Genomic DNA, 27,612 nt, shown 5'->3' with positions numbered 1-27,612 from the left:
TGGAGCAGACGTGTGGGGCAGGAAGGGGACCGGGGCACAGGCGCGTGGGGAGGCGTGGAAGGCAGGGTGACTCCTGGGGCCGGGATGCATGGAGAGACTGGGAGCCCCCTCTGGTTTGTGGTGGGGGAGCGTGGGGGGCAGGAGCAGCACTGGGGAGGGCGCCTGGAGCAGACGTGTGGGGCAGGAAGGGGACCGGGGCACAGGTGCGTGGGGAGGCGTGGAAGGCAGGGTGACTCCTGGGGCCGGGGTGCATGGAGAGACTGGGAGCCCCCTCTGGTTTGTGGTGGGGGAGCGTGGGGGGCAGGAGCAGTACTGGGGAGGGCGGCTGGAGCAGACGTGTGGGGCAGGAGGGGGACCGGGGCACAGGTGCGTGGGGAGGCGTGGAAGGGAGGGTGACTCCTGGGGCCGGGGTGCATGGAGAGACTGGGAGCCCCCTCTGGTTTGTGGTGGGGGAGCGTGGGGGGCAGGAGCAGGACTGGGGAGGGCGGCTGGAGCAGACGTGTGGGGCAGGAGGGGGACCGGGGCACAGGTGCGTGGGGAGGCGTGGAAGGCAGGGTGACTCCTGGGGCCGGGGTGCATGGAGAGACTGGGAGCCCCCTCTGTTTTGTGGTGGGGGAGCGTGGGGGGCAGGAGCAGCACTGGGGAGGGCGGCTGGAGCAGACGTGTGGGGCAGGAGGGGGACCGGGGCACAGGTGCGTGGGGAGGCGTGGAAGGCAGGGTGACTCCTGGGGCCGGGGTGCATGGAGAGACTGGGAGCCCCCTCTGGTTTGTGGTGGGGGAGCGTGGGGGGCAGGAGCAGCACTGGGGAGGGCGCCTGGAGCAGACGTGTGGGGCAGGAAGGGGACCGGGGCACAGGCGCGTGGGGAGGCGTGGAAGGCAGGGTGACTCCTGGGGCCGGGGTGCATGGAGAGACTGGGAGCCCCCTCTGGTTTGTGGTGGGGGAGCGTGGGAGGCAGGAGCAGCACTGGGGAGGGCGCCTGGAGCAGACGTGTGGGGCAGGAAGGGGACCGGGGCACAGGCGCGTGGGGAGGCGTGGAAGGCAGGGTGACTCCTGGGGCCGGGGTGCATGGAGAGACTGGGAGCCCCCTCTGGTTTGTGGTGGGGGAGCGTGGGGGGCAGGAGCAGCACTGGGGAGGGCGGCTGGAGCAGACGTGTGGGGCAGGAGGGGGACCGGGGCACAGGTGCGTGGGGAGGCGTGGAAGGCCGGGTGACTCCTGGGGCCGGGGTGCATGGAGAGACTGGGAGCCCCCTCTGGTTTGTGGTGGGGGAGCGTGGGGGGCAGGAGCAGCACTGGGGAGGGCGGCTGGAGCAGACGTGTGGGGCAGGAAGGGGACCGGGGCACAGGCGCGTGGGGAGGCGTGGAAGGCAGGGTGACTCCTGGGGCCGGGGTGCATGGAGAGACTGGGAGCCCCCTCTGGTTTGTGGTGGGGGAGCGTGGGGGGCAGGAGCAGCACTGGGGAGGGCGGCTGGAGCAGACGTGTGGGGCAGGAGGGGGACCGGGGCACAGGTGCGTGGGGAGGCGTGGAAGGCAGGGTGACTCCTGGGGCCGGGGTGCATGGAGAGACTGGGAACCCCCTCTGGTTTGTGGTGGGGGAGCGTGGGGGGCAGGAGCAGCACTGGGGAGGGCGGCTGGAGCAGACGTGTGGGGCAGGAGGGGGACCGGGGCACAGGTGCGTGGGGAGGCGTGGAAGGCAGGGTGACTCCTGGGGCCGGGGTGCATGGAGAGACTGGGAGCCCCCTCTGGTTTGTGGTGGGGGAGCGTGGGGGGCAGGAGCAGCACTGGGGAGGGCGGCTGGAGCAGACGTGTGGGGCAGGAGGGGGACCGGGGCACAGGTGCGTGGGGAGGCGTGGAAGGCAGGGTGACTCCTGGGGCCGGGGTGCATGGAGAGACTGGGAGCTCCCTCTGGTTTGTGGTGGGGGAGCGTGGGGGGCAGGAGCAGCACTGGGGAGGGCGGCTGGAGCAGACGTGTGGGGCAGGAAGGGGACCGGGGCACAGGTGCGTGGGGAGGCGTGGAAGGCAGGGTGACTCCTGGGGCCGGGGTGCATGGAGAGACTGGGAGCCCCCTCTGGTTTGTGGTGGGGGAGCGTGGGGGGCAGGAGCAGCACTGGGGAGGGCGGCTGGAGCAGACGTGTGGGGCAGGAGGGGGACCGGGGCACAGGTGCGTGGGGAGGCGTGGAAGGCCGGGTGACTCCTGGGGCCGGGGTGCATGGAGAGACTGGGAGCCCCCTCTGGTTTGTGGTGGGGGAGCGTGGGGGGCAGGAGCAGCACTGGGGAGGGCGGCTGGAGCAGACGTGTGGGGCAGGAGGGGGACCGGGGCACAGGCGCGTGGGGAGGCGTGGAAGGCTGGGTGACTCCTGGGGCCGGGGTGCATGGAGAGACTGGGAGCCCCTCTGGTTTGGCTTTGCAGGAGCAGCTGATGGGGCAGCTGTGGACATTTTCTGCTTTGGGATGTGTGCGCTGGAGGTAAGGAGCCAGGAGGCCCCAGTGCAGATCCCAGGAGATGCCTGAAGGGCTGGCAGGGTGAATTTGTGCCCCTGGCCCTGCAGGAGCAAGGGGGTCTTGGCCCAGCCACTTCCCAGCGCAGTCTGTGCCCTCCATGTCCCCGCCTGGGGGCGGGTCTGCGCCCGATGCAGGCTCTGCAGACCTGCCGGCCCTGCCTGCCGGGATGGAGGCTCTTCCTGCGGTGAGCGGCGTTGTGCTTGGCTGCCCTCCCTGCAGAGCGCCGCCCCCACCCATCCCCAGCGTGAAATGCCTCCCTCAGCCATCTCCTGCTGAAGCCCTGCCCAGCCCAGCCCAGCCCAAGGGCGCAGCTGGCCCTGGTCTCACCCTCCGGGCCTGTGGCACAGCTGGGCGCGAGGTTCGCTTGGCCAGTGCAGGCAGCTGGTCACAAGGGGCTTTGCAGTGCTGCCCTCCCAGGGCTGTGTCCGGGCAGTGGCTGTCCCCTGCTGCCTGTGCTGGCCAGCTCAGGGCCCCGGGCAGCCAGGCTGCAGGTGCCTCCCCCTCGCCCCGCCCTCTGACAGGGCCCGCAGGCCAGCTTCAGGAATGGACCAGGCACCTCACCTCCCCGCCGTGGCTTGGAGCGAGGCCCTGGTGCCCTGCGTGGGGCGAGGGGGAACCCAGGTGTCTGGCCTGCGAGATTGTCACTGGCCTGGCCTGACACCTCCTCCTCTCCCACCGGAGGGGCTCCCCAGCAGCATCTGAGCGGGCTCTCCCTAGTGAGAGTGGAGGGGTCCCAACTGGCCCAGGGCTCTGCATTGTGGCGGTGGCGAAGCTCCGATCCCCCTGCAGATGGCGGTGCTGGAGATCCAGCCCAACGGGGACAGCCGCGTCTCGGAGGAGGCCGTTGTTTGGGCCAGGCGCTCCTTGGATGATCCCAGCATGCGGGTGAGTGCGACAGGCCAAACCCCTCTAGGAAGGGCTGGGGACATTGCAAAGAGACCTACCCATAATGTCCCACCTGCTGATGGCCTCAGGGCTCCTCCCTCCCTTTCACACATGCGGGTCTTGGAGCTCCCCCCCATCAGTTTCCTGCTCAGGCTCTTGGGGAGCTCAGGAACCCCCCCGTGCTTCCACAGTCCTAATCTCCCTCTCAGGAACTACAGGTCTTGGGGCTCCCCATCCCTATTCCACTCTTTTTCTTAGGTGCTTGGGGTTCCAGGTCCCCTCATTGCTTCAGTCTCTCTCCAGCCCAACCCTCTGAATGGAGGGACATTAATTCAAGAGTCCCAGGTTCTGTGGCGCAGGTCCCAGAGGCCAGGAGAGAGGCCTAGGCTGCTAGGCAAAAGATTAACCTCCAGGTCCTCCATGGGAACATCCTTTGAATTGCTTCCAGCTTCATGCACAGGATTAGTTAGTCAGACCCACAGAACTGCAGTGTCTCAGTGGGTGGAGGAGGTATTGATGCAGGGAGCACATTTTAGGTTTATATGGACTGGAGAACACTTTGGGAAAGGAGGGTCTGTACAGGAGGGTGGGCTCCACGCAATCCCAAACGGAGCCAGATTGCTGACTGGTCGCAATAACTGCCTGTTATAAAGGTCTGGGTGTGTTGAACGGAGGGCGGGAGGAAAGCTGACGGGTGCAGATGAGCGCACAGTTCAGGCAGAGATCCTGAACTCTCATGGATAATTTTATTACAGGGGAACTCCATAGGCTAGTTAGAAGAATAAGAAAGAGGTTGGTACACTCCAGGTAGAAGCTAGCAAGGAACAGCCAAACATACAAATGTCCCATTTAAATATAACACATGAATTTTGGCAAAATATATAAATCCTAGAATGTAAATACTAAGGTGGGTGAATTAAAGTGGCTGGCATTCAGTGAGGACACTGATGTAAAAGCCATCGGAGAAACGTGGTGGAATGAGAATAATTATTAGGACATATACTTTTAGGACTGGAAGGGACCTCTACAGGTCTTCGAGACAGGTCCCCCATGCTCATGCAAGGAATAAGTATTATCTAGACCATCTCTGACAGGAATGCTGCTTTTAACCTGGTTTTAAAATCCTCCAATGACGGAGATTCCACAACTTCCCTGGGCAATTTATTCCAGTGCTTAACCCCCTGACAACAAAGAAGTTCTTCCTAATGTCCAACCTAAACATCCCTTTTGCTACAATTGAAGCCCATTGCTTCTTGTCCTAGCCTCAGAGGCTAAGAACAATTTTTCTCCGTCCTACTTGTAACAATATTTTATGTACTTAAAACAGTTATCATGTCCCCTCTCAGTCTTCTCCAAACTAAACAAACTCAGTTTTTTTCCAATCTTCCCACATAGGTCTTGTTTTCTAGGCCTATGATCATTTTTGTTGATCTTCTCTGGACTTCCTCCAGTTTGTCCACATCATTCCAGAGATATGGTGCCCAGAACTGGACACAGTACTCCAGCGGAGCATCATAATACCAGGGTACAAATTACACAGGAATGTGAGAGTAGGTTGCACTGCTGAGGGTGGGGCACCACATGTGAAAGAAAGCATAGTGGCAGATCAGTAAAATTCTTTAATGAATCAAACTGTATGATAGAATCTCTGTGGATAGAAATTCCATGTTTGAATAATAAGAGTGTTTCAGAAGGAATAGAATACTGACCACCTGCCTGGGATGGTGAGGGTGATTGTGAAATTCCGGGAGATCAGAAAGGCTACAGAGTGAGAAAATGCAACAATAATAAACTACCCTGAGACTGACTGGGTACATGTCACCTCAGGGTGGGTTGCAAAAACAAAATTTCTAGATGCCATAAATGACTATTGCCTGAAGGATCGTGTCATGGAACCACAAGGGGAGAGACAGGTCTTGATTTAATCCTAAATAGATAAAGGGTCTGATCCAGGAGGTGACTGTGGCTTAGCAACTTGGTAATAGCAGCCGTAGTGTAATTAAATGTAACATCCTGGGAGAAGGGGAAATTCCAAAGAAACCCTCTGTGGCAGCATTAATATCACCCAGGAGAATTAGACAAAAATGAGGAGGCTAGTTACATGGATGTTAAAAGGGAGAGTCACAAGAGTGAGATGCCTGCAAACTGCATGGAGATTCTTTAGAGCACTATGACAGAAGCTCAAACTAAATGTGAACCCCCCACAGAAACAGGCAGAGGACAAAAAATGCCACCATGGCTAAACAGCAGAGTAAAAGAGGCATTTAGAGGCAAAAGGGGATCCTTTAAAAATTGGAAGGCAAATGCTTTTGAGGAAAATAGAAAGCAGCATAAACTGTTGAGTCAAACGCAAAAGCACAACAGAGCAGGCTGAGAAAGGGTTTGAAGAGGAGCTAACTAAAGACACAAAAACTCAGAGCAATTTTTTCAGAAGCAGAAGACCTGCTAAACAGTTAGCGGAGCTTCTGGACAACGGAGGAACTAATGGAGAACTCAGAAAAGAAAAAGCCTGTGTGGGGAAGCTTAGTGAATTACTGGAGCCTTCAGAGTCCAAGTGCTCTGTGCCTGCCCAGGGGTCTGAGGAGGAGACGGGCAGCCCTGGTGTGGCTGCAGCAGGGAAGAGATCTCTGCATTGCATAGGCTCATGCTCCTCTTTTTGCCTCTCAGGAGTTCATTCTGGGGTGCCTGCTCCTCAACCCAGACAAGCGGCCAACAGCCCATAACCTGCTCTTCCACCACGTGCTCTTTGAGGTCCACTCCCTCAAACTACTGGCAGCGCACTGCTTCATCAACAACCAGTGTGAGTGAGTGGGGACAGGAACGGGGGTCCCAGCTACAGCACCCTGACAGATGGTTCTTGGGCACTAACCTGAGCCTTGAGCAGGGCTGTACCAGATATATCTGCACAGATCCCTATCCCAGAGCATGAGAAGGAAGGTGGAAAGTTTGTGCAGAGCTCCTAGGTGATGGGTTCTTCTCTTGGCTGCGCTATAGACCTGATGCCCGAGAATGTGGTGGAGGAGAAGACAAAGGAGCTGGACCTGAACATGGTGATGGCAGAGCTGCGGCGTGAGGGGCAGCCTGCCGTGCAGTGGAGGTGAGGCCTCTGGGGAGGAGGATCTGGGGATATTCTCACCAGGGAGTGTGGATGGGCAGGCAACTTTCGTCTCCACGCCAAGCAGAGAGGGCTTGGTGCTCCTCCGCTGGGTCTGTGCTAGGAGATTAGGCCAAATTTGGGTGACTGAGGTCACATTTCTAAGGAATCAGTCCACACCACAGGGTCTCTTCTGCCGACATTAAGGGCTCCTAAGGTTTTCGTTTGTGGTCCTGCTTTTCACAAGGAGTAACGCCAGAATCGACCTTGCATGGTCGCCCTTAGGGCAGTGCAGCAGAGTGTTGTGAAATTCGATGATCTTGGCTTCCTGGAGGTGCCCCACAGTGCCTCACTGTGACCACTATAGCCACCATTTTTGTCTTCGCTGCTCTCCAGGGCTGCGTCTACACGTGCACGCTACTTCGAAGTAGCGGCAGTAACTTCGAAATAGCGCCCGTCACGTCTACACGTGTTGGGCGCTATTTCGAAGTTGAAATCGACGTTAGGCGGCGAGACGTCGAAGTCGCTAACCCCATGAGCGGATGGGAATAGCGCCCTACTTCGACGTTCAACATCGAAGTAGGGACGTGTAGACGATCCGCGTCCCGCAACATCGAAATAGCGGGGTCCTCCATGGCGGCCATCAGCTGGGGGGTTGAGAGATACTCTCTCTCCAGCCCTTGCGGGGCTCTGTGGTCACCGTGGGCAGCAGCCCTTAGCCCAGGGCTTCTGGCTGCTGCTGCTGCAGCTGGGGGTCCGTGCTGCATATACAGGGTCTGCAACTAGTTGTTGGCTCTGTGTATCTTGCACTGTTTAATGAAAGTGTGTCTGGGAGGGGCCCTTTAAGGGAGCGACTTGTTGTTGAGTCCGCCCCGTGACCCTGTCTGCAGCTGTGCCTGGCTCCCTTATTTCGATGTGTGCTACTTTGGCGTGTAGACGTTCCCTCGCTGTGCCTATTTCGATGTTGGGCTGAGCAACGTCGAAGTTGAACATCGACGTTGCCAGCCCTGGAGGACGTGTAGACGTTATTCATCGAAATAGCCTATTTCGATGTCGCAACATCGAAATAAGCTATTTCGAAGTTGGGTGCACGTGTAGACGTAGCCCAGGTGTGCAGGAAAGGGTCCAGGAAAATTTGAATTTCATTTCCTGTTTGGCCCGAGTGACAAGCAGAGCAGGCAGCACATCCGGCCCTGAAGTCCCAGGGTCGCAGACAAGCTCCAGCCTGGAACCTGCAGGAGATCCAGGACCTCATTGCTGTGGGGCGTGGGGTGGGGGATGAGTCTGTGCTGGGAAAACTATGAAGCAGCAAAAGCAATGCAGACATCTATGCCAAGATCTCACGAGGCGCGGGAGGAAAGGATACGCCAGGGATGCCAGCAGTGCTGCATGAAATAAAGGAGCTCTGTCACTGTTGCACCCAGCCCTCTGCCAGCCCCGTTCTCCGTCTCCCCTGCCCTTACCTTCTCCGGTAACTTCTCCCCTTCCCCCGCGCCCCCGGTTCTCTTTCAGATACTCAGAAGTCTTCTTCCTGGAGCTTGACAAGTTCCTGGAGGATGTCAGGTGAGCAGGGGTTACATGCGTCCCAAGGACCCCTTAGCCAGGCCTTTTGGATGCTCTGTGAGTGGACACATGCTGCCAGTGAGGCTTGGACAGGCAGGGCCTTTCCTGAGGCCTGAGCTCAGGCTCTGGCGCAAGTGTTGGAGGCAGGTTCATTCGGCCCTGACTGCCGCTGCAGACACTGGCACGTCCCCGGGCTGCGGAGAGTGTCGGAAATGGCAGAAACATTTCCTTTCTGCTGAGTGGGCCTGGGTCGGTTTCTGTTTGTCCCCTCCCTCTGTCAGACTAAGCCGGCTGCTTGTCTGTCCCCAGCCCTGAACTGCGGGGTGCCAGGCAGCCACGCCTGGAGGGGCGAAGAGCACGTGCCCTGCTGCCTGCTGCTACCCGCAGGGCTCTTCCTGCTGCAGCGCGCGTCGGCCCTGGACCACGACCCTCCCCTCGCCCCTGGCTAGTTGGGCTTGGGCACGGCTGGGTCGGTCTCACCCGTGTGTCTGTGGCAGGAATGGGATCTACCCCCTGATGAACTTCGCTGCCACCAGGCCCCAGCTGCTGCCACGTGCACTCTCCCAGCCTCAGGAGGACCCCCAGAAAGCCAAGACCCCCACCCGGGAGCCCTTTGATGTGGAGACAAGGAAGGTATGGGCAAAGTGGGGCAGCAGCCCATGCTGGAACTAGGCAGAGGGGTGTTTCCAGTTCCCGTGCCGAGTGCTGTGGGCTCCCCGCGTGGTATCCGGTTAATGAGCTTCGTTCTCACCTGGGCCCATCACAGCAGCTGGGCTGGGCGTGGTTCTCTGGTGCTTCTCCCAGTAGGTCCCTTGGCAGCACAAGAGCCCAGTGCACGATGGAGGCAGGGACTGACTGGCTATTTGATCTTGACAGGACAGCAAGACCCCACCAGAGGTCAGTGCTGGGTGCTGCACAGAGGGAGAGCTGTGCTCTGACTGAAGGACAGTCTTGCCAACTGGACAAAGCAGACAATTGAAGCGAGCAGAGGAGTGGGGCAAGCATGACTGGATGCATGGTTACAGTCTCTGCATCACTCCTATCTGTTGTTTGTAGCGGGGCAGCCCTAGCTGCCCGGACCCTGTTGTACTGGGTGCTGTAGAAATATATACCAGAGACGGTCCCTTCCCCGGATGCTTTCAGGCCAAGTGTAAGGCTGTAGCCAGCAGCAGGGGAGACACAAGGAAACAACGAGACTGTAGGAGTCAGGATGAAGGGCAGACATCATGGCCCAGCAGCTGCCTAACCAGTGGCGAGGGTTGTGTAGGCAGGGCAACCAGCGGAGTAGTAAGGAGGGGTTGTGGGAACCTCTCTGAAATAGGTGATTGTCACGGAGTGTGGGGTCCCCAGGCCCTGCACCCTGTCTGCAGGCAGGAGCGACTCTCACTCAGCAGGCAGAACGAGGGCATTATTAGTCGACGGAGACACAGCGCGATGCAGTCAGTACAGCCAGCAGAGACAGTCACTCCAATCCACTCTGGGGAGAGGAATCCCCCCCTTTGTCTCTCTCCCAGCCCAGGCTAACTGCCATCCAACTCCCAGTTCCAGTTCAAACTGCCAAGCTGCATATAGCCCCCGTCCTGTTTCCCAAGGAACTAAGGGGTCACCTGGTAGCTCACATTTACCACTTTGCACTCATGCTGCCTAGTGAGACTTAGGGAAACTACAGGAAATGACTGGGTATAAGAAAACACCTGCCAGCTAACCAGGGGGACAGATCCCCGCACACCCCACTGCGTCACAGTCATCAAGGCTGCTGGCATAAGTTCCTTCAGAACACAGCGTAGCCATGTCTGCGGTTTGTGTGGGGGATGTCGCAAGCAATACGTTGAAGCGAAGGCAAACAGCGTGTGCCTGATGAGGTAGAGAAGGCAGTGCTAGTGGAGGGACACAAAGCAGGGACTGAAATGGGAAGCGAGGAGGAGGATTCCTCTAAGTGTTATTTGTAAAGCTGTGTGGCCTTGAGCCCCTGTGACTGGCGCTAGGCGCTGCAAAAGCCCAGGCTAGAAAGCCAGTTCTTGTCCCAAAGAGCTGACAAGCTAAGCCACGGCACTTTTAATGGACACAAGTGGATCTAGATGGTGTGTGTCAAGAGCAGAGAGGAAGCGGTTGCTGTAGCTGCTATGTGACATGATGGGAGCCTGGCAGAAAGAGATTAAAGGCCACAGCCTCTTGTCCTGAGATTGGCAGACCCCCAGAGCTCAGCCACCAGGCCCTGTGTTCAGGGAAGCTGGACATTTTAATAGCCTCCAGCTGTGGTGCTGGGCACTCTTCCATCTCTGTAGTGGTACCCCACGATCACCGTGTGGGGAAGTGACCAGGCCAGGCTGGTGCATGGGCTGGGCTGGGCCTTTAGTCTGACTATGGTTGTGGCAACTAGGGATGAGCCTGGCCCAGAATCTCCGGCGACGGAGGCAGGTGCAGCGACGAATTCCTGAGTTTAGGTGGGCCCAGCCTACGCTAGGAAGTGAGGTCAGTAGAACTGCTGGTGAGAGGTGTGAAAAGTCAACATCCCTGAGTGATGCAGTTAAAGTGAGCTCCCTCCCACTGCAGACAGCACTAGGTCAACAGGAGACTTGGCCCCGCCTGCCTGCAACCTACCCAGACAGGAGACGTGCGCTCTTGTGCAGCTGGTGTCTACGTTGAAGCACTATGGCACCACAGCCACATCACTGCTGTGTTTTATGTGCAGGCAAGCCCCGGGCAGTTAGGTCCTTTCCCACTGATGAGCCCATTCAGTAAGAACAGCTTTCAGGTCCCCAGCAGCATGGATCCCATGTGCACACTCATGGGCCGTGGGAAAGCGGTGGCAAGATATATGTCATGCCCAGCCAGCAGGAGCACGAAGCAGGCCTTCAAGCTGCTGCTGAATGTTGTTTCTTGTCTGAAAATGAGCATCAGGAGGTTAGAAAGGTTAGAGCTTAATGATGTCTGGCAGATAAAAGTGGTGGGAGTAGAACCTGGCTTGGAAGCCAGGATGCTGAGTGGAAAGTGACACCCAGATTGCAGGCCTGAGAGTGGAAGGAAGGTTGCCCAAACGGAGACAGGCGAGGGACGATTAAGAGCTGGGACACCCAGCCTGGGGCACAGGCTCCCATCGGCGTGCAGAATCACTGTAGCACACCTCCCGCATCCTGATACCTGTTTGCTGACTCCGCTGGGCTGATCAGGATCCTGCAGAGTGACATCACCTCCCAGCTCACCATCCACAGCCTCTAGCCCTCCTGCCTCCAGCAATGCAGGTTCTCTGCAAAAGAAGACAGGCGAGGGACGATTAAGAGCTTTGAACGGTCTGCAGGTTGTGAACCCATTTGAGTTGCAGGGCCTAAATAACTGCTGCTTTTTAACAGTTGAGAGGGAAAAAATTTGCCAATGTCTCTGTGTTGATAAGTATTGTGACCTGCTCAGGCCAGGACCTTGACCATGACTTTGGGTATTGGTGCAGGGCTCAGCACACAGGGGTCCTGACCCAGCTGGCAGGCGTTTGGTGCTGCCTGAATAACAAGGGGAAAACAAGACACTAATGATCTCAGAAATGCCTTCTGCTCACCCAGTGGATCAAGAGAGAGGGCCACAGTGTGGGGTGACATCCATTTGTGGATGCTCAGATACCTTGCTGTGGGGCAGAATGAGGGTGTTCTATGACAGGGATTTCTGGGCACAGCTAGAAAAATCAATCCAGGTACCTTTGCTTAAAATCCAGGCCACTCACAGCCCCAGGCTGGGATTTCCTTCTCAGCAGGCAAATCCAACCAGCCACAACCGCACCTCTGCCAGTCCCACTGGCCAGCCAGAAGCCGCACATAGACTTCCCAGCTGCTATACCAGCCCAGACCAACAACCTGAAACACAGGTGAGAGGCTATTAAACCCATTTCACCAACACCACGCAGATTCTCTCGGGCCCCAGAGGGTCCAGCCACAGTCCCAGGTCAGTATATACTTGGATCTTAAGCAAAACAACATGCAAAAGCGCGTATCCTTCAGCTCGGGTGATTAACAAAAGAGAAAGAACAGGGTGAGAGAGAAATATTGTGAGTGATGCTTTGCATACATTAGTTGCAGCTATTGATGCAGGCCAGTGATGTCATCTGCTGATTCTTGAAACGCTCTGAGGTTATATTCCAGGGCGCACAATCTTAGTTACTGGAGGACTGTAGATCCGGCCAGCTGACGTCAGCCTGCTGGAACGTGGATCCTTGGAAACAGGCACAGGGACAAAGGTCACAGATGGATGCTGCTAGGCCCAGGCTATAGTTCTTCCTTGTGCCCAGGGACAAAGCCCTTTCTCCTTCCCATAGGCCCTTGAGGGTCAAAATCACCTGCCCATGGTGAGCTGCTGCGGCACAATGCCACTGGTCACTAGTTTGGCTAGTATCACAGAGGTGGCCATGTTAGTCGGTGTCTTCAAGAACAACAGGAGGTCCTGTGGCACCTTATAGACTGACACACATATTTTGGAGCATGAGCTTTTGGCAAAGATCCGCTTCGTCAGGGAAACCCCCCCGGCCACCCCTGCATCTGATGAAGTGGGTCTTTGCCCACCAAAACTTAGGCTCCAAAATATCTGTTAGTCTATAATGTGCCACAGGACTGCTTGTTGTTCTCGTTTGGGCAGCACACCCCAGTCATTTACACAACAGGTGTAGTGGATGTCTGGGTATCTGATTTCAGTTCCTTTGCTCAGCCTCGGTCACCTGACCCGTGGGCTGCATTCCACTGACAAGTCTCACCTTTCTGAGATGTGGATTCGGCTGTCTGAGCATCTGGTTTCTATCCCATTGTTCAGCCTGATGCCTTGGCTGGGGCGGAGTTCACACCGTCTAGTGTGGATCCTAGCACTCAAACATTTTCTAACAGCTACAGAGCTAAAATCTATAACTCTACTTACACACATGATACAGACATCTAAGTAGCATACCCGGAACCAGGGCATCATCAGCTTCCATTAGACACCTCATACGGCCCCCCAGCACGTTGTTGGGGGCCAATGGATACAACGGACACATAAAATGGACTCCATACCCAATATAAAAATCCAGTCATGTGACGGGGCAAGAGAGTTCATGAGACATGGGACGGTGGGGACAGTGGGACAGCTGAAGAGGCTAATGAATGGAGGTGCAGAGAACCTGCATTGCTGGAGGCAGGAGGGCTAGAGGGTGTGGATGGTGAGCTGGGAGGTGATGTCACTCTGCAGGATCCTGACCAGCCCAGTGGAGTCAGCAGACCGGTATTCGGATGCAGGAGGTGTGCTACGGTGATTCTGCACGCCGATGGGAGCCTGTGTCCCAGCTCAGACAGGACCTGGCAGGAAATGAGGGGCTCAGGGCAGGGCATGGGGATGGCTGGGTCTGAGGAGACTACAGGCTGGAACCGGGGCAGGGGTGGAGCTGTGATGGAGCGGTACACAAAAACCACAGGGGTTCACCCGGTATCTGCCAGGCCAGGAGCACAGCAGGGTTCTAAAGGGCACAGACAAGGCATATGGCCAAGAACACGAAGAGTTGTAATATTGGACCATAGCCAATGGTTTGGCTCCGGGGAGGGGGCAGACCCAGCCCCTGACAAATAGGGTTAGGAGGGGATTCTCCTGCGACGGAAGGTTGTTCCGTAGCTGTCCCCCTCTGCAGTGTCCCTTCACATTCTGAATCAGCTAGCACTGCCTCTGGCAGGGACAGAAGACTGCTGCAGATGGGCCCTGGGCTGGCTCAGTCCGGTACGTCCTATGGGGGTGGGGTGAGAACTGGAGAAGGTTGTTGGTGGCATAGAGGTTGCAAGGGTGGTGAGATGTAACTCCGGCTGCCTGGCCAGGCATACGGCAGAGCTCAAGGAGGGGAGAGGGAGACTGTGGCCTGTGCTGTTCCCATGCTCATGTCTGCCTGGTCTCTCCCAGGTGGTGCAGATGCAGTGTAGAATGGACCTGAATGAAGAGACGGCCCAGTGGCATGTAAGTGACAGCCCCAGCAAAGTGGTCAGCTCTGGGCCAGTTCCAGACCATGGCCCTCTCTCTGCATCCCCTTTTCCCTAGGACAGAGGTTGAGAGGATGGTTATTATAGCAGCAGGTAGAGGCCCAGAAACATAGCCCAGCAGGGTGCCCCAAGAGCTCCCCATTTTTAGGAAGACAAGTGGGCTGTGGGGACTGAGGAGAGGGCGACAGACACATCATAAATGTTTCGCAAACAGATGTTGGCCTTTGAATTTGTAGTTCCATAAATAAATACAGAACCAAGTTACCACCCCCCCCAGCAGCCAGTCTAGTCACTTGACTGTGGATGTGCTCCCGAGGACATCACCACACAGGTGGGGTCAGACGCAGGAGAGGACAGCTCAGGGGTGATAGTCCTGGGCAGCGTTCCCTCTAGTTTTTCCCACCCCTGGGCAGAACGAATTTTCTTATGTGCACTTGTGTGGATGTGACGTGCTCCTGCACATTGGTGCACATAACAAAAGTCATGTGTGGGAGGAGGCTCAGGGCCAGGGCAGAGGGTTGGGGCTCAGGAGTGTGAAGGCTTCAGCCGGCGGTATGAGTTCTAGGGTGTGGCTGAAGTTGAGAGGCTCTGGGCCGGGACAAAGAGTTGGGGTGCACAGGCTCTAGTTCTGGGCTGGGGATGAGGGGTTTTGTGAGCAGGAGTGCAGCTTTGGGTTAGGGGAGGGGCTCTGGCCTGGGGTAAAGGAAGAGGTACAGGCTCTGGGCTGAGAGTGTGGGCTTTAAGTGGGGCTGGGAATGAGAGCTTTGGGTACCGGAGGCTGCTCAGGGTTAGCGGAGCTCAGTGTGGGGCAGGGGGCTGGGGCTTCCCTGGGTGACTCCCTGTAACAGGACAGAGTTTCTAGGTACAGCTAGAGAAATGAATCCAGAGTATCTTTGCTTAAAAACTGGGCTATTTACAGCCCTGGGCTGGGATTTCCTTCTCAGTGAGGCAAATGCAATCAGCAACAAAGGTACCTCTGCTAGCCCCACTGGCCAGCCAGAAGCCACACAAGCAAACCCACAGACTTCCCAGCTGCTGTACCAGCCCAGACCAGCAACTCCAAACTAAGGTGAGGGGCTCTTAAACCTGTTTCACCAATTCCACACAGATTCTTCCAGGCCCCAAAGGGTCCAGCCACAGTCCCCAGTCAAGATGTACTTGGATCTTACCCAAATCACCACACTCGCCCGTCCTTCAGCTCTAAACATCTAAAGGTTTATTAATAAAAAAGAACAGTGTTAGAGAGAAAATTGTTAAAGGAGTACTTTACATACATGATGCAGGCCAGCGATGTTACTTGCTGATTCTTGAAAGTCTCTGAAAGTCCTTTTCAGGTTACATAGTTTTAGTTACTGGAAAATTCTAGGTCCGGCCCGCTGAGGTCCACATACTAGAGACAGGCACAGGTACCAAAAGACAAAAATATCCAAGATGGACTCTCCTGTGTTCAGGGACACAGCCCTTTCTTCTCGCCATAGTCCCTTGAGGGTCTGCCCACGTGGGCTGTTGTGGCAAACTTCCATTGCTTGCTGGTTTTGCTTCCACGCCCCAGTCATTTACATGGCAGGTAAGATGATGCCTGGACATCCAATTTCAATTCCTTTGCTCTGACCAGGTCACCTGACCAGTGGGCTGCATCCCATTGACAAGTCCCCAGCATCTGGGATGTGGGTTTGGTATCTGAGCACCTGGTTTCCATCCCATTGTTTAGCCCAATGTCCTGTCTGGGGCCGAGTTCATGCAGTTCATTGTGAATCTCAGCACTGAAACATTTCTCACACAGCTGCAGAGCTAAAATCTATAACTTTACCTACATACAGGATACAGACACACAAGTAGCAGACACAGATTCAGGGCATCATCAGCTTTCATTAGACACCTCACTTGGCCCCCCAGCACAATATTTGGGGCCAACAGATACACTGGGCATTAATATGCCTTCTATAGCCAATATAAAAATCCAGTGCTCCTGCGGGGGGCGGGGGGGGGGGGCTGGGAAGTTAGATGCAGAAGGGGCTGGGGGCAGCACATCAGGCCTGAGTCTGCTATAGGGTAGGGCACCGCAAAACCCAGTGTGAGTGAGGGACAACACATGCGGAGGCTCCTGCCATGGAGCAGGGAAGGGAGAGCCCCTGGGGTCTGCATGCCCTCTGAGTCCCTCAGGCGCAGCGGTTTCCCATGCCAGATCTGCAGGGGAGAATGCCTCTTCTCCAGGGCACTTGGGAGACCCCCGCTGGGACCCTTCATTCCGCTCCAGGCCCTTCAGTCCCAGAGATGTGCTGTCCGGGGACACGGAGGGGGTGAGTGCTCTGTACCAGTGCAAGCACGCGTGGCATCTCTGGGGCATCTCTTGGAGTGCCGCGATGCCACTGGGACAGGCCCTGTTCTGAGAATCTCCTTTAGAAAGAGGGAGCCATATCTGGGTCTGGCATTAGCAGGCAAGGAGGGTTTGATCTGTGGCTCTTCTGTTATTGCAAGGACAGTAATGAAGCTAGAACTTGTTCTCTGAGGCTAATGTTCTCCTTGCACATAAACTGAGGAACTGTGGACGAGATCCATGGACTGTTAAGATGGGTAGAAAGCCGGCTTGATGGTTGGGCCCAATGGGTAGTGGTCAATGGCTCACTATCTGGATGGTGGTTGATTTCAAGTGGGGTGCCCCAAAATTCAGTTCTGGGGCCGGTGTTGTTCAACATCTTTATTAATGACCTGGATGAGGGACTGGAATGCACCCTCAGCAAGTCTGCAGATGACACTAGACTAGGGGGAGAGGTAGATGCGAGGATCCCTCCCACCGTCAAAGGCAACCCCTGGCGCTCGTTCTCTACGCCAATCGAGCAAGAGCTTATAACCGGTATCTGTTGCCTCCCGTGTTGATGTAACGCTGTTCAGCGATGCCGGAGTACATCTCCGGGCGCGAGCCTGGGCATTTGTTATGGAGACTCTGGGCTGCCCAGACACCAGTGTCCCCCTCTCGGCTTTACTGATATAGTCCAAAGGAGAGGATAACCTCCACGTCTGGTACCAGCTCAGCTGCAGGAGTTGCCAGGACAGTGCCAGAAGTTGACACCGAACCGCCTTCGGACTCCACTCCGGGTTTTCTGTCAGGGTTTACTCCCTTAGCCTTCCTCCTTCCCAGGATAACCCACAAGGCAGTGGGGTGTGGAGTTGTGGAGGATGTGGTTAAGGATCATACTACTTCATGCCTCCCTGTCACCATGAGTCACCATAGCTCCCTGTGGAGCCATGACCCTTCTCCCTACCTTTTGCCCCTCCCCCCAGCTGCCATCACCATAGGACCCTCCCCAACCCACTACCCCCATCTGCTCCCATGTCCACCCTTCTCACTGCACTGGCCCCTCTCCCCCCAGCTGCTCTCAGTGCCCCCAGGTCCACCTTCCCCTATCACTCCTCAGAGAATTTTTTTTTCTTCTTCTCTCTCTCTCTTTTCCTTCTTCTTCCCTCTCTTCTCCCTCTCTCTTCTTCCTTCTTCTTCTTCTCTCTTTTCCTGGTAGTGCTGCCTTGCAGGGCACAGGTGGAACACCATACCTGAAAAGGACAAACCCGGGGCTCCTTCCTCGGCGAACTCCCAGAGGCGAACTCCCTTCCCTGTTGGCTGCTGCCCCCTGTTCGCTGCTCACCCCTGGTTCGCTGGGAGCTCCCTTCTTATAGGGAGAGCTGCTGGCTGGTCAGGCCTGGCTCAAAGCCTTGCCTCCAGTCTATTCAGCCCCCCTTCAAGGCTCACCTGGCAGGGAACTGCCCCAATTCACACCTCAAGCTGGGCAGCCCCCAGCCAATAGGGTACTGTCCCGCCACAGTTCACCTGCCTCGCTGGGTGCGTGAGGCTTAAGGTTCCTGAACCTGACAAGTGACTGAAATTTGGGCACCAGGCAAACCAATAAGAAAATCAACAAGAAATGAGAAACATCAACAATTCAAGCTTGCTTGCTGGAATGTGGGGACCATGCTGACCGGCTTGACTGAAGATCTTCAGGCCATCAGTGACACCCGCAAGACCGCTGTCATCAATGAGGAACTGAAAAGGCTCCGAGTTGATATCGCTGCACTGCAAGAGACGCGACTTGCAGATTCCGGAAAAGGACTACACCTTTTTCTGGCAGGGTAAAGCCCAAGAAGAACCCAGAGAGCATGGTGTTGGCTTCGCTGTCAGAAACACCCTTCTACAAATGGCTGATTTAGTCATGGGCGGATCAGAAAGACTCCTTCAGGTCACGCTTCAAACTTGCGCCGGTCCTGTCCACCTGATCAGCGCTTATGCCCCAACCCTGTACACCACACCAGAAGTAAAAGACAAGTTCTATGACGTGCTTAGTGCTGCTGTAGCGCAAATACCTGCTTGTGAACAACTGTACATCTTGGGTGACTTCAATGCAAGAGTTGGAGCTGATTGGGCTTCATGGCCTTCCTGCTTAGGACACTTTGGTGTGGGAAAAATGAATGACAATGGACAGCGTCTCCTTGAACTGTGCACGTACCACAATCTGTGCATCACAAACACATTCTTCCGAACAAAGCCACAGCACAGAGTGTCATGGAGACACCCATGCTCGAAGCACTGGCATCAACTAGACGTGGTCATCACTAGGCGTAATAACCTCAAAAACGTCCTTCTGACACGCAGCTATCATAGTGCTGACTGCAATACAGATCACTCGCTAGTTTGCTCCAAGCTCAAGCTGAGACCCAAGAAGCTGTACCGCTCTAAACCTGCTGGAAGGCCCCGCATTGACGCCAGAAAGACGGCAAACTCGGAGAAGGCTGAAAAGTTCAGAGAGACCCTCCAGGAAAATCTGCGCAGCGGCCCTGGGGGTGCTGATGCGACATCCAAATGGCAACATCTGAGGGGTACAGTTTGCAACACGGCCTTGTCGGTGTTTGGAAGAAGAGCTAGACACACTAACGACTGGTTCGAAGCTAACTCCGATGAGATGATTCCAGTCATTGAAAAGAAGCGCGCTGCACTCCTGGAGTACGAACGCTCACCGAGCCAGAGTACCCAGCAAGCACTTAGAGAGGCCAGAAGAACAGTACAGCAGACAGCCAGGCACTGTGCCAACAACCACTGGCTCCAGCTATGCAGCAGCATCCAGACCTGTGCCGACTTTGGTAATCTGAGAGGAATGTACGAGGGTATGAAGAAGGCATTAGGACCCACCCAGAACAAGATGGCACCTCTGAAATTCAAATCTGGTGAAGTCATCGCTGACAAAGCCAAACAGATGGAGCGCTGGGTCAAGCGCTACTCCGAGCTGTACTCACGCGAGAACGTTGTGGTTGACGCAGCCCTCGATGCCGTCGAGCTCCTACCAGTAATGGACAAACTGGATCAAGAACCGACTGTGGACGAACTGAAGGCAGCCATCGACAGCATGGCAGCAGGAAAGGCCCCAGGCCAGGATGGTATACCACCAGAGGTAATCAAATGTGCCGCGGACACACTCCTGGAACCCCTGCATGAGCTGCTGTGCCTGTGCTGGAAAGAGGGTGAGGTTCCACAGGATATGCGTGACGCTAACATTGTAACGTTGTATAAGAACAAAGGAGACAGAAGCGACTGCAACAACTACCGTGGAATCTCGCTCCTAAGTGTCACTGGTAAACTGTTCGCTCGCGTCATCCTTGGGACACTCCAGAAGATTGCTGAGAGGGTGTACCCCAAATCGGAGTGCGGATTCCGTGCAGAGAGGTCTACCGTTGACATGGTCTTCTCTCTAAGGCAGCTGCAGGAGAAGTGCAGGGAGCAGAGGAAGCCACCCTACATAGCCTTCATCGACTTGACCAAGGCTTTTGACTTGGTCAGCAGGGATGGTCTGTTCAAACTGCTCCACAAGATAGGCTGTCCTCCACGGTTACTCAAGATGATCCAGTCGTTCCACGAAGACATGAGAGGAACCATCCAATATGACGGCGCATTATCGGATGCTTTCAGAATCAGGAGCGGCGTCAAACAAGGATGCGTGCTTGCTCCGACATTGTTCGGGATCTTCTTCGCACTCCTCCTGAAGCATGCCTTTGGATCTTCAACAGAGGGCATCTTGCTGCACACAAGATCTGATGGGAAACTGTTTAACCTTGCAAGGCTGAGAGCTAAGACTAAGGTGCGAGAAGTCCTCATCAGAGACATGCTGTTCGCAGACGATGCTGCTGTAGTGTCTCACACAGAAGACCAGCTTCAAAAACTGCTGGATCAGTTCTCCAAAGCGTGCAAGGACTTTGGGCTTACCATCAGCCTAAAGAAGACAAATGTACTTGGTCAAGATGTTGCTGAATCCCCATCAATCAGCATTGACAACTATACGTTAGAGGTTGTCCATGAGTTCGTTTACCTCGGGTCCACCATCACTGACACCCTGTCGTTGGACACTGAGCTAAATAGGAGGATCGGAAAAGCGGCCACAACTCTGTCCAGACTCAGCAAGAGAGTGTGGAATAACAACAAGCTGTACACTCACACCAAAATACAAGTCTACAGAGCCTGCATCCTCAGCACCTTCCTTTATGGCAGCGAGACTTGGACCCTGTATGCCCGCCAGGAAAAGAGGCTGAACGTCTTCCACTTGCGCTGCCTCAGGCGCATCCTTGGAATATCATGGAAGGACAGAGTGACCAACACCGCCGTCCTCGAGCAAGCTGGAATCTCAACCATGCACACCCTCCTCAGGCAGCGTCGGCTCCGCTGGCTTGGCCACGTCCACAGGGTGAACGATGGAAGGATTCCAAAAGACATCCTGTATGGTGAGCTAGCCTCTGGCAAAAGACCTCCCGGACACCCCCAGTTGTGCTACAAAGATGTCTGCAAGAGAGACCTCAGAGAGGTAGACATCGAGCTGGACAACTGGGAAGAACTAGCAGACGACCACGGGAGATGGAGGCGGGGGTTACACAAGGGCCTTCAGAAGGGTGAGTTGAAGATCAGACAGCTAGCAGAGGAGAAGTGAGCGCACAGAAAGCACAATAAGGACCTGCCAGACACCCACTACATCTGCAAGAGATGCAGCAAGGACTGTCACTCTCGTGTGGGTCTTTATAGTCACAATAGATGCTGTAAATGAAGTCTTAAATTGAAACTTTAAAGGGCGCAATCCATAGTTTGTGTAGACTGAAGGATGCCTACTACTATGCCTACTAGGGGGAGAGGTAGATACGTTGGAGGGTAGAGAGAGAATCCAGTTTGACCTGGAGGAATTGGAGGATTGGGCCAAAAGAAATCTGATGCGGTTCAACAAAGAGCAGTGTAGAGTCCTGTATCTGGGGCGGAAGAATCCCAAACATTGTTACAGGCTGGGGACCGACTGGCTCAGGAGCAGTACAATGGAAAGGGACCTAGGGGTTATGATGGATTAAAAGCTGAATATGAGTAAACAGTGTGCCCTTGTAGCCAAGAAGGCTAATGGCATATTAGGAAGAGCATTGCGAGCAGATCTAGAGAAGTAGTTATCCCTTTTTATTCAGCACTGGTGAGGCCACATCTGGAATATTGTGTCCAGTTTTGGGCCCCCCAATATAAAAAGGATGTGGATGTGCTGGAGCAGGTTCAGCTGAGGGCAACAAAAATGATTAGGGTCTGGAGCACATGACCTGTGGGGAGAGGCTGAGGGATTTGGGCTTATTTACTGTACAGAAGAGAAGACGGAGGGGTGATTTACTAGCAGCCTTCAACTTCCTGAAGGGGAGCTCTGAAGAGGATGGAGAGAAACTGTTCTCAGTGATGACAGATGGTAGAACAAGGAGTAATGGTCTGAAGTTGAAGAGGGAGAGGTGTAGGTTGGATATTAGGAAAAACTACTTCACCAGGAGGTTGGTGAAGCACTGGACTGTGTTGCCTAGAGAGGTGGTGGAATTTCCATCCCTAGAGGTTTTTAAGTCCCGGCTTGACAAGGTCCTGGCTGGGATGACTTAGTGGGGGTTGATCCTGCTTGAAGCAGGGGGCTGTAGTAGATGACCCCCTGAGGTCCCTTCCAGCCCTGGGATTCTATGATCCTGGGAGGGATCCTGAGGCCCTTACCCTCTGCAGTGAATTCCCAGAGCTCTTGCTGCAGCCTGGAGTAAGGTCGGAGAGGGAAAAACTTGGGATCACTGCCCAGGACATAGCGTCTCCAACCCTACCTCCTTCTCCCAGTGTCACGATTCCATTTTTGCTGTGATAAAAGAAAGGGCACATTCATTCCAGACAGGCCCTTCAAAGGGCACCTATGACTAGCCCTCCGCGATCTCTTGCGGCAGCTCCACCCACTCCCGGCAGCTTCCAGGGCTGGCCAACAAGTTCCATGTTGTCCCTTAGGGAGAAGCTGATGTTCTTTTCTTTTCCTGATGCAGCTCACCCTCTTGCTGACCATGAAGGATAAGCTGCACCGACAGCTCAGTTGTGACCTGCTGCCAAGTAGGTTTATTCTGGACGGTCAATATCTCTTATTGATGTAGTAGGGGCCCTGAGCAGGGCCGAGTCCCCATGGCACAAGGCTGTGTTCACACTCCCAGGAAGACATGCTCTTTACTCCACAAAGCTCACAGTCTGTTTACAACCTGGTTCTTTTCCTCTCTGTATTGGAGGAGGCAAACTGAACTCTACAGCCAATTGCAGGGTCCTGCCCACCTAAGTTCCTAGAGCAGTGGGTGTCCAGTGCTCACAGCCTTATTGAACATCCTTTAGGAATGTGCATGTTATCCTAATCAGAATTTCACCCTTGTACCACAGTACTGGTGCCCAACCTCTGTGACACCTGTCAAGGGAAGGGGAAGTCGGTGATTCCCCCAAGGCAGCAGCCTTTCTCTGAGCTTTAGTGAAAGGGAACAAACCTTGGAAGAATGATGAGCAGCCCTTGTGTGGCGTGAAATTCCTGGCCATTCATTCTGTCTCAGCTGCAGAGCCCAGAGGTGGTTCTTTTCAGAGCTTGCCCAGGTCAGGCCTGACTTGTGGGGAAGGCAGGAGCTCCCTGGAACCATTGTTCTCCACCCAGCCTCACAGGGCCTGGGATCTCCATTTGGTACCATAAAAGGCCCTTTTTGGTTTCCAAGCCAAAATGAGCCAAGAATCTCAAAGTGGCGACTAGCTGAGATGGCCACACTTGGTCTGGTCTGGGAGAGGACTCTTGCTAATCTCATCCCACTTGGCACGAGGCCTACTTGGTGCTCACCAACATGTTCTGTCTGTCCCGGAATCAGGTGGGAGAGTGCTCAGCCAGACGTAGGCTCACTGTGTGTATGACCTCAGAGCCAAGTGCATTGGCAAAAGCTTCCAGCTGTGCCGTTTGCAGGAGAGGTGCTCTAGAGGGAATGTTGACCTGCATGAATTTCCTATTCTCACACTTAACCCTGTTTCTGCAGCTGACACTTCCATGGGCTTGGCCTCAGAGCTGGTGCACTATGGATTCATCCACGAGGTGAGCCTCATGCCCTCCCCTTTAGAGTCTGCAGCTGCCTTGGGCAGGGAGCTGCTGCCAACAGAGCAGCACAGTACGCTGTAAGTCTCCTCTACATCCTAAGCCTCAGGGGCCTGAGGGCTGCTGAGGGCTGGGCCTGGGGAGTCCATTCAGGTATTTTCCAGTGTAAACAAGCTTGTCTTTCTGAGTGAGGCCAGGTCAGACAGGACTAGCTTATGGATGTATGATGAATCCACACTTCTTTTTCCCAGGGGGGCAGGGGGTCACTTTTTCCGTATTTGCTGTGCTCACGTCTTGCTCCAGTGAGAGCCGCCATTCTTTCGTGCCATGAGACTAACAGTCAGTGGGACCAAATTCAAATGATTCTGGAGGAGGAAACCAGAAGAGGCGCTGCCCAGATGGGACTGTGCCCCTCCTGCTTTCCCAGGAGAAACACCCAAGCCTGCCACTGCCTTGCACTGCAGCTTTCTGCCTGGCTAGAAGAACCAATCAGTTCCTGCACCACCACACTTGTGCACAGCTCATATCTCTTCAGGGGCCCCAAGCTAGGGAAGACCCCGCTTGTTCAGCAGTCCAGAGACAGGGGAATGCAGATGCCCAAGCAGCAGAGCAGCCTGAGGGAAGCCCGTCTAGGAGGAAGCAGGTGCAAAATGGTGTTGTGGTTTAGCAGTGAATTGGGAAGTCAGCTATTGACAGTGAAGTCTGAGAGAGTCCTTCAGTCTGAATCCTGACCCTACCCAGGCCGTAGCAGGCTCTTCTGGCAAACAGTTTTATCTGCAGTGCACTCATGAGATGGTGCTTTTCCCCTTCATTCCTGGGCAGTCTCCTGAGCATATGGACCATATAGCACAGAGTTTTTTCATCTGCCAAAATGAGTGGGGAGACTTGAGAGAGGACAGGAATCTGCTCGCCTAGAGCATTTCGGGGAAATACCTGGCTCCTGATGCAATCTGCTGAGTCCAAACTCGGACCATTTTCTGTTAAAAGCAGAGAGAAAAGTCTTTCAGGGGCTGGTGATTTTGTGGGGGTCATGGTGCGTAAGACGTTCCGGTCTGGAAATTAGCCAACACTTCCTTCACCTGGGTAGGATAATGTTATTGTGAGGCTGCTCCTGGCACGCTGATGACCTCTCTAAAGCATCAGCTGCTGGTTACCTTATCTTGTCCCTCTGGATTGCCACAGCCCTCTATGTCCCAGTCATCTCATTAGGGCTCCTCTTCTGTTTCCTAATGAAAAGATATGAGACCAGATAGTGAGGATTAGACCTGAGAAGTGCTCTCAGAGACACCAGCCTAATTAACCTACTAATTCCTTTATTCTAGGATGACCGTGAAATGCTGGCCAACTTCCTAGAAAATGCTTTCGGCAAGCACCGATCTCCTCTCTCGTGAGTCACCCTGAGTTCTGGGCAGACAGGTTGTCGCGAAAGAGAATAGGAATCATACCAGGCCCGAAGGAATGGTGGGCTGTTGATCAGACTTCTCGCTGCAGAGCTGACATTGCCGTTCACTCCTGGCTGTATCTCTACAGTCCAGCTGGCCTGAGATTCAGAAATGGCCAGAGGAGGCGGGACCAGCAAGTTTGAGGCATTTGGCATGCACCTTGCTACCAGGAACGTGCCAAGAATGTGCTCAGTCCCCATTTCCAAAGGAAGCCAGGGCAATCCAGGCTGAGGTTCTGGTAGTGGAGGATCGTGGCTGCAGGGTTTCTGAAAATGCAAAGCTGCTGCAAGAGCCCACAATCACTAAATTACCCTGTGGAGCAAGAGGCACCGTCACTTCACACCCTGCACTGGCAACGGTCACAGAAGGGAATGAGAGTGGAGAAAGTGCAGGTCTGGGAGGGTTTTGAGCAGTTTCCTGGCTGCCATAGTCTACTCCTTTTCCAGGCCCAAGTCCCCCAGGGCAAAGGAGCCATTGTGAGGCCTTATATTAAGAACGGACCCCAGTGATGGGCTGAGGAGAGGCATGGGAGGGCATGGGAGCATGCCAGGGCATGGGAGGAAATGGGAGCATGACAGGGCATGGGAGGAAATGGCAGGAAGCTGGAACCATCCGTGAGTGCGTAAGATATGGCCCCAGAGAAGAGCCACGGCCGCTGAGCACAGCAGCTGTCATGTCAGGGTTTGTCTTGCAGCCTCCTAAACGTCCCTGAGTCCTAAAGAAAACGCTGGGTGCCTGTCCTTTCCCAGCTCCTCTGGTGCAATGTGGAACTTCCCTCTGTAGAGGGAGAGTGGGGCAAATACAGCTACTAACTTGTCGGGCATATTATCCAAATAGGACTCCTTTGTGTGCTGTGCTGCTCCGCCCGCACCTTGCTGCTCTGAGTGCTGTTCACACACTGCCACGTGGGCCGGGCTGCACTGGCTATTTCATGCTCTGCTGGCTTTTTCACACTGGGCCAGAGTCCCTGTCCAGTTCCGGCTGTGTGTGCTTTGCCGTGCGGCAGGCTAGTATCATGGGCTGTGTCTACACGTGCCCCAAACTTCGAAATGGCCATGCAAATGGCCATTTCGAAGTTTACTAATGAAGCGCTGAAATGCATATTCAGCGCTTCATTAGCATGCGGGCGGCAGCGGCGCTTCGAAAGTGACGAGCCTTGCAGCCGCGCGGCGCATCGCCACCTTCTTCGAAGTCCCCTTATTCCCATGAGCTCATGGGAATAAGGGGACTTCGAAGTAGGCGGGGCCCTTTCAAAAAGGAGCCCCGTCTGGACGCGCCGCGCGGCGGCAAGGCTTGTCAATTTCGAAGCGCCGCTGCCGCCCGCATGCTAATGAAGCGCTGAATATGCATTTCAGCGCTTCATTAGTAAACTTCGAAATGGCCATTTGCATGGCCATTTCGAAGTTTGGGGCACGTGTAGACACAGCCTTGGTGTGCTGGCTTTCTCATGCTAAGGTGGTTTGCCAGGCTGTCTTGGCTGTCTGGTTATGTGGGGTTTCCAAGTTGTGCTGATGTGCTCACTTTGCAGATAGGGACATTTCAATAAATCTGTTATGTGAAAACTGAGTGACCCACTTGGAGGCTTTGTAGATTGGCTACTCTCACCATTACACAGAGAAGGGGTAAAATAGTTTTCTCCTTGTCCAACAGGCTTATCTGGAAAGTCAGGCACACTGAAAAGCTGAACAAATAAGGTTGAGAAAGATCCTCCTGATGCACAGTTCAGAGAGGCTGCTAACAAACTCTTTCTGCTTCTGCAGGGCAAGTCTGGACTTGAGTCTATGGAAACACTGAAAGTTTTCTTTGGGCAGTGCCAGCTTCACATCCTCAAAGGAGCAATTAGCTCTAGTTCAGCCCCTAAGTTTTCCCCTTTCTGAATTCTTTGTGAAACCAAATTACAGTTTGTTTTCTCCAGAGGCTTTCCTTCCCAGTGACTCTGCTGTGCTCTGCAATGGTGTATTCAGTAGTTAACCTCTCCATAGTGCTTAAGTAGGGTATCCCATTTTAGAGGGACAGTCCCATATTTAAGCCCTCCTGCAGGCACTTCTGCTTTTTCCTTTAAAACGGGCAAACTGTCCCATATTTCCTATCTGCACCCCATCATTACTGGCATGTCCTCTTGCTCGTTAGACCCCTGCTTGCCACCTGCCCATCCACCAGCAACAAGTGGGGGTCCAGTGGCTGGTGGTGATTGTGCACTCAGTGCCAGGGCAGTGGGCCCTTCACTCCTCTGGCTGGTCTGTTTGTGCAGCTCCTGCTGTGTGCTGGCTCTCAGCCTGCAGGGCCCTGCCTCCTGACCTGTGTCTGGTGGCAGTGAGCAGCCAGATGGTGGACAGTTACTTGTTGCCTCTGCTGCCCACCCATTGATCCTTTATGTGCTCCCCCTCTTGCTGTCCTCTCCCTTCATGCCCCCCCAGCTTCTCTGTATCCTCCCCTGAGGAGTATGCCCCTTTGCAGTGACCCTGCAGGCTCCCTATGAGTTGTCGTGGGAAGACACAGCTCCAGGTACCAGGAAAGGTGAGTCTGTCCTGAGGACGCCTAGTTGGGTAGAGAGTGCTGGCCAAGGAGGGTCACCGTCCTATGTGAGAGGTGTACAGGACTGCATGTGTGTTCCTTTCCCCACGTGAACACTACAGCCTTAAAGAAAAGATTAAACAAAATAATTCACCTACACAGTATTTGTGTGTATCCCCTCTGCCAGGCAGTGCCAGGTCTAGATTCAATTTCTAGGGGTTCCTCTCCATTATTCCAATGC

The 27,612-nt window shown here is 54.8% G+C and overlaps 1 protein-coding gene across 1 annotated transcript in view; it reads left to right on the top strand.

Moving 5' to 3' along the window:
- The window catches only part of NRBP2 (nuclear receptor binding protein 2), an 88,970-nt gene extending 64,164 nt beyond the window's left edge, over positions 1-24,806 (top strand). Inside the window, exons 9-18 of the mRNA XM_074986830.1 lie at positions 2,409-2,464; positions 3,290-3,385; positions 6,053-6,185; positions 6,380-6,482; positions 7,992-8,042; positions 8,540-8,675; positions 13,938-13,991; positions 22,352-22,415; positions 23,360-23,415; positions 24,738-24,806. Of these exons, the coding sequence (XP_074842931.1) occupies positions 2,409-2,464; positions 3,290-3,385; positions 6,053-6,185; positions 6,380-6,482; positions 7,992-8,042; positions 8,540-8,675; positions 13,938-13,991; positions 22,352-22,415; positions 23,360-23,415; positions 24,738-24,806 (818 nt within the window). The remainder of the gene's footprint in view (positions 1-2,408; positions 2,465-3,289; positions 3,386-6,052; positions 6,186-6,379; positions 6,483-7,991; positions 8,043-8,539; positions 8,676-13,937; positions 13,992-22,351; positions 22,416-23,359; positions 23,416-24,737) is intronic.
- The last annotated feature ends 2,806 nt before the right edge of the window (positions 24,807-27,612 follow it).

Source organism: Carettochelys insculpta, chromosome 2 (genome assembly GCF_033958435.1).
Source record: "Carettochelys insculpta isolate YL-2023 chromosome 2, ASM3395843v1, whole genome shotgun sequence".
In the NCBI taxonomy this organism is placed as follows: Eukaryota; Metazoa; Chordata; order Testudines; family Carettochelyidae; genus Carettochelys; species Carettochelys insculpta.
The sequence above is the reverse complement of the archived record's forward strand: the minus strand, read 5'-3'. Positions and strand labels throughout refer to the sequence as shown.